This window comes from Setaria italica, chromosome VIII (genome assembly GCF_000263155.2).
Source record: "Setaria italica strain Yugu1 chromosome VIII, Setaria_italica_v2.0, whole genome shotgun sequence".
NCBI classification, from domain to species: domain Eukaryota; kingdom Viridiplantae; phylum Streptophyta; class Magnoliopsida; order Poales; family Poaceae; genus Setaria; species Setaria italica.
The window spans coordinates 8482994-8489720 of NC_028457.1; the positions used below are offsets into that span (position 1 = coordinate 8482994).

At 51.7% G+C, this 6727-nt stretch overlaps 1 protein-coding gene across 1 annotated transcript; it reads left to right on the plus strand.

Moving 5' to 3' along the window:
* Nucleotides 1–205: 205 nt before the first annotated feature.
* Nucleotides 206–1905, plus strand: LOC101768885 (F-box/kelch-repeat protein At2g44130). Its single transcript, XM_004978919.3, has one exon. It carries the CDS (start codon nt 280–282, stop codon nt 1405–1407), a length of 1128 nt encoding a protein of 375 aa, XP_004978976.1. The 5' UTR covers nt 206–279; the 3' UTR covers nt 1408–1905.
* The last annotated feature ends 4822 nt before the right edge of the window (nt 1906–6727 follow it).

A 6727-nucleotide genomic window follows, 5' to 3' on the forward strand; every position in this document is an offset into this window, starting at 1 on the left:
CCTCCCAAATTGGCCAACTAAACAAGGCCCAGTTTTGCCAAAGCCTTGTCACAGTGGGGGGTGTACTTTCTTTAACATAATCAGAGCCCCATCAGCTTGTAATTTTTATATCGGCTTAGCTGTGCCGTTCGGTCCAATCCCCGAGCGCCACGTCGCGCTTCCACCCCTCTATATAATCCCGCTCCCCCGGTGTGCGAGTCCGCATCCCATTCCCCTCCCTTCTAGAGGAGAGAGAGAAGAGATAAGCTGAGCTTGCAAGCAAAGAGAGAAGCGGCCAAGATGAAGAACCCAAGAGGAGTCGGCGGCGGCCGTGGCGGTCCCATGGAGCACGTCGACCTGATCCCGGGCATCCCCGACGACGTCGCCGTCGACTGCCTGGCGCGCGTCCCCCACGCCTCCTACCGCGCTCTGCGCCGGGTCTGCCGCGGCTGGCGGAGCGCCGCCGCCGCGCCGTCCTTCGCCTCGGCTCGCGCCGCAGCGGGCGCCAACGAGGACCTCGTCTACATGCTCCAGTTCGGGAACCCGTCCGCCGACGACGGGCCCAAGGACGGCGACGCGCCGGCCAGCACCCCGGCGTACGGCGTCGCCGTGTACAACGTGACCACGGGGGAGTGGCGCCGGGAGCCCGGCGCTCCGCCCGTGGTGCCCGTGTTCGCGCAGTGCGCGGCGGTGGGGACCCGCGTGGCGGTGCTCGGCGGCTGGGACCCGCGCACCTTCGAGCCCGTCGCCGACGTCCACGTCCTCGACGCCGCCACCGGCGAGTGGCGCCACGGCGCGCCGATGCGGTCCGCGCGGTCCTTCTTCGCCTGCGCCGAGGCGGGCGGCAAGATCTACGTCGCCGGCGGGCACGACAAGCACAAGAACGCGCTCAAGACCGCCGAGGCCTACGACGCGGAGGCCGACGCCTGGGACCCGCTCCCGGACATGTCGGAGGAGCGCGACGAGTGCGACGGCATGGCGACTGTGGCGGGGGACCGCTTCCTCGCCGTCAGCGGGTACCGCACGGCGAGGCAGGGCGGGTTCGAGCGCGACGCCGAGTGGTTCGACCCGGCGGCGCGGGCGTGGCGGAGGCTGGAGCGCGTCCGGGCGCCGCCGTCGGCCGCGCACGTCGTGGTCCGGGGCCGCGTGTGGTGCATCGAGGGGAACGCTATGATGGAGTGGATGGGCACCCGCCGCGGGTGGACCGAGGTCGGGCCGTACCCGCCGGGGCTCAAGGCCGGCACCGCGCGCGCCGTCTGCGTCGGCGGCGGCGAGAAGGTTGTGGTCACCGGCGCCCTCGACGGCGAGGGCGGCGGCGCGCGACACGCGGTCTGGGTGTTCGACGTCAAGACCAAGAACTGGACCGTGGTGCGCCCGCCGCCGGAGTTCGCCGGCTTCGTCTTCTCCGTCACGTCCGTCCGCATCTGAACATCTGGATCTCGCCCTCCCCTGATCCAGACCAAGAGAAAAGGAAAAAAAAATCAAGGCTACTGCTAGTACGTATATCCCTGCACCGTGTCCGCCATTGCTGGATCTGAGATCTGCGCATCTGTCCGCGACTAGTATGCCCGTGCCATCGAAGGAGCTGAAGAAGGAAGGAGACCCGATCGACGCCAGATCTTGGAGCCATGGGTGTAGAAAAGCAAAAAAAGATTCCTCCTTTGTTGCTGGTGGTGATGAGAGATTAGTGTGGTGGTGTTTTTGTCCCGAGGTGAAGGACACAGACTATTTTCTTGCTGTTCTTGTCCTAGAGCCATGCTTAGCTAGCCGAGTAATAACAGCTACTGTACATACTACTACTGCTATTGTACTGTAAGATCCAAGGTCGCCTCTTGTGATCCACTCCCATCTCGATCCAGATCTGATTCGTGGCGATGAGCCGAGGAGCAATTGGAGAGGCAGATCTCGTCTTGATTGATTCTTCCATGGCCGGCGCCTCGCAAGCGTTGAACAGCTGCCGTTGAACAAGATGCGGATTTGCCGGGAGAGCATCTCGATCACATCAGCTGGAAGCTATTGTTTATGTTTTTCTGACTAAACAACGGGCGATCCTGATTTGCGACCCCCCGCTGGCGTCCAGCGTTCCCCATCAATCAATGAATGAAATCGATGAGGAGGAGAAGCTTAGAGTTGACATCGCCGCGAGATTTTTATTTTTCTTCGCCGGGAGGCGGGGGTGAAGCGAAGCTTCGCCTCCTCCAAGGGCCAACCGCCAGCCATCCACCTGTATTGCATCATCATTTTCATCCTCGCACGTCTCCATCCGCCATTACATTTTCTCTCCCTCGTCCTAAAATAATGGAAAGGAAAGGAAGGAAAGGCCGAGAAGCCAAGCGACGCATCCATCCCATCCGCAGAGAGAGAGAGATAAGGCCGCCACCCGCCAGCGGTTTTGGCGTCCCGGCTGGGGCTTGATTGACGCCGACACGCAGCGAGGCCGGCCGGCTGGCGGAGGAGCTGGTTCGCCGTCTCTTCGTCCCCGCTCCACTCGCTCCCAGCCGTACCAGGGACCAGCGTGGCGAGGACCAAGGAGATGATGCCATGAGCTGGCGGCCGCGTTCCTTTTCCAGCTGGGTTTGCAGCGGCGTTTTCCGTGCCGGGTCTCGGAGTTTCTTTTCCCCGTGCGTGCGATTGTGCAAAGCATCTCGCCCGAGATCTGGCGAGGAGGATAAGGACACGGAGGCCGCGATCCGGGCGGTCCAGCCCGTGGTGGTGGGGCTGGGGGTGGCGTCCGCCGCTCGCCAACCGATGGAAGACGACGAGCGGGGTGAGATGCGCCTGCGCGGCGTTGTCTGCCCGTGGCGTCCGGCCGGGGGCCACGGATGCTGGCGACGCGACCCCGTCCCTCTGCTTGCCTGTGCCTAGTTTGCTTTTGCGAAAGCTCCGGCGAACGAACTTCCACTGTAGCTGCACCTACGCCTACGTGTGTTTCTTTATTAGCACTAGCATCAGTACTTGTCGGTGAACACTGAACAGTATGTTCGTTCGTGTTTATGTGAAGTGGAAGAGTGTTATTTTCTACTCCGTACCTACAGTTCGTTCATAGATACATTTTTAGAGATTTTTTTTTCATGAGAAACAATCAAAGAATTATTTTGGCTGGATGGTTCATGCGTTTTTTTTTTGATATTAAAGGATGGATGGTTCATGCGTTTGGAGAGGCTCAACGGCTTGCCCATGCTACGAGCTTTGGAAACTCCGTCGGCCGCTCGCTGGCACGCGTGTGCGTGAGAGAGACCAGCAGAGGCCCAACCCCAAAGAGGCATATGTGTGCGTGCGCGTTGCAACTTGTTGATGGGTCCACACATCGTGTAGATTTGGCCCAGGCCCACGTAAACGCACGGGGGATGAAGGCTGGGCTGGCAGCCTCGCCGAAAGCATTCCAATAGCAGCAGCAGCAAAACTTTTCAGCAAGGCCGGGCTACCGGGAATTCCTATCTATCTTCCCAAGAAATTATTCAACTCATCTTCCATTGCTTGAAATCCGGAGTACAATGGGTGGATGAGATTGGAACATGCGAGAGCGTGAGCGGTTTAGGGTGGAGCTGTGGACAGATGTCGGCGCGTGCGTGGGAGGCTGCATGCATGGGTGGTTTCTCCGTACGGCGGTGGATGGGTGAGATTTTTTTTAATTCAAAACTTCAATCTCATTTTTCTCTTAAACGTAAATACGTTTTGGATTTCATTTGAACCATGATGGTATATAGAATTTATGCAACAAAATAAGATCCAATATAAATATATTTTAATTTTTTTAAAATCAACATTTTTAATGCACTCTTTCAACATTTTGAGTATACAGTTTCAACATTTTCCGCATGAAATGTTGAACTACTTTATTCAAAATGTTGAACTAGCGTGTATATAAATGTTAAATCTAGTGTTTTAAAATATTGGCTACATTAGAGTAATATCTTAAGCGTACTTTGGAAGAAAAAGTGTTGAAATAGTATTTTTCAAAAAGAAAAAGTGTTGAAATAGTATTTTTCAAAAATTGTTGGTGTAAAAAAATGTTGAGCCATAATGTTGTTGAATGTAAAAAGTTGAAAAAAATGTTTGTGTGTGTGTAAAAATACGTTAAGCCATAATGTTGTTCGATGTAAAAAAAAGTTGAAGAAAAATGTTGGTGCATATAAAAAATGTTGATCAACTTAATAAATGTTGGTGACGATTAAACCCAGTTTCAAAGAAAATGTTGACAAATGTAAAGAAATGTCGGTGAATGTCAAAAAAATGTTAAAGAAAAATGTTGAGCTATAATGTTGGTGATGTAAAAAAAAGTTAACGAAAAAATATTCAGAAAGAAAAATGTTGGTCAACATCAATAAAATGTTGGTGTATTAAAAAAAGTTCAAAAATAATTTAATTCAAAATATGATCAAGTGTGATTTTGATTTGTAGATCTCATCATAAGAAACACCATGGTTCAAACGGAATTTGATTTGGACACTTGGTTTGGAAACTACGGATTTTTTCTTTGAACCTTCGTTTTACGCAAAAACTAAACATGTGTCGGACTTCTTTTCTTTGTGCGGAGGTGTATTAAAGTAGTCGTGGGCTGTGGGTCTATTGATGGGCTGTTATTGGGCTTTAAAGATCAACACGTTAAATATCTAGCAGAAGATAGATAGGAGCCCCCGGGCTACTCGTGCTGCAGGCGACAAAATGATATACGATCATTTTAATCTTCCCTGGCTCAATATGATATGGAGCACAACATAGCACAAATGGAACATCAAGAAGGTTTTTTTTTTTCTAAATAATAAAAGCCTAGTGTAACCACTTTTTGTAGCACACACTATTTATAATATTAGAATAATTGTTGACGAAAAAGTTACAAAGTTTGAATTTTAAAATGGGTGAGTGTTTTGTACATTGGGACAGATGGAGTGATTTCTTGGGGGCAAGTAACTATCTAGTGATATCGTATAAATATTCCCGATGTGCTGGCAACGGCGATGAAATTTGGGCTCGGGATAAATATTCACGAGCAGATCTGTAACCGAGCTGTTAATTAGGATAAATATTCTCGTGGATCAAATTTGATACGGTGTATTAGCAGCAAGTAAATGCGCCTAGAACTTGACACGTCAGTACGTAGTGGCCAATAAATGCATACCTATCTGGAAAATATTCGTGAGGATCAAATTTGATATGAAATAAATGCACACTTCAGAATCCGCTGATCGACGAAGGAAATATATGACGTGATACAGTAAAAAAAATGGAAACAGATCATAAAATGGGCACATATATGGTTAGTGAGAATGCACCTCGAGTCCTATATAAGCATGCATCTGCCATACGAAGGAGATCGAATCAAGAAACCTGTCATCTCTACTACGTCCAAAAGCTGAGTGTGTAGACTCATGGCGTGCTCCAAGAAGACTCTCGCCTTCCTCGCCGTCCTGCTGCTGATGGCTCTCGTTGCTGCAGCCGTGCCCGCGGGCAGGCGCAGCTTCCTGCTGGAAGGGGAGCGTTGCTCCGAGTCTAAAAACTGTAAGGCAGACACGTGCGGGGCGACCTGCGCCGTCCTCGGCATCAACGGTGTTGGGGTATGCAAAGTCGACGGTGGTGTCCCCTCTTGCTGCTGCGTCCCAAAATCCTTCAACTCCATCGGCATCGACCGGCTTGCTCATTGATTCATAGGTTGCCTGCCATGACTGGGCAGTTGATTTTTTTTATAATTGTATGTTTCTAATGCGTGGTTTCACTGTGATTTGTAAGGTACGAAACGTGTGGCGCAAAGCCTTAAATCCATGCTCATGCCAAATAAAGTCGCAGTTTGTAATGCATTTTTGAATAGATGTTTTTCTTTTCAAAATTTTGTGAATTATTCACTTTGTGAAACTGTTGAATATTCATATTTCCTCCCGCGCTGCACATTCATGGCCCCTCCTACATTATCTTATCTTTAAGAGCATGGTCGATTTAAGCTCGGTGATGACTCGGTGTTAGTACACCAATGGGGCTATGTGTAGAGCTGAGGGTGGAGAATAGTTGGGGCCAAATTATCAAGAACTTTTTAGTGACTACGGAGTACCGCATAAAAACAATAATTTAGCTCCTTTTTTTAGCGAGGTATCAGCTTGATAAAAAGCTACTGCCTTTTGCTCGCACACTCGCATCCCACGCGAAATAGCAGATGCGTGGCATGGAGCCGCGGCTTTGGCTGTTTTGCAAAAAAGCCCTCCGATTTGCTAAAAATCGTAACTTAGTCCAGAGCGTCCAGCTGAACAGCAAACACATTCGTCTATTTTCCATCTAAGCCCTTGAACTAAATTTTATTTCTACGCGAAGAAAGGAAAATTCGATGATGATGTCATTTTTCTGAAGACCCCCATGAGGCAACTTTTCAGAAACCCCCTCCCACAGTCCTGAATCCTAACTCCCCCTCACTCTCCTCCCGATCGCCCTCTGGCCTTTGTCTCCCTCTATCCTCCTCCTCACCGCCGCCCTCTCATCTCTCGCTCCGCCGCTGCCTCCTCTCCCCTTCTCCCTTTCCACCTGCCTCCGCCGCCCCACCTGCTGCTCCGCTGCTGCAGCTGCCCCGCCTGCTCCCGTGGGATCCATATCTAGTGCGACGGTGCGGCTCGGAGTGGGAGCGAAGGTGGCTGACACCTCGTCGCCGGCTGGGGCTGCTCCTAGCGCTGGAGCTGCACGCGGTGCTCGCCAGAAGTGACGGACCGTCGACATCCCCGTCCGAGGAGGCGCGCCTTGAGGCCGTGCTTCGGCAGCTCACCGCGGA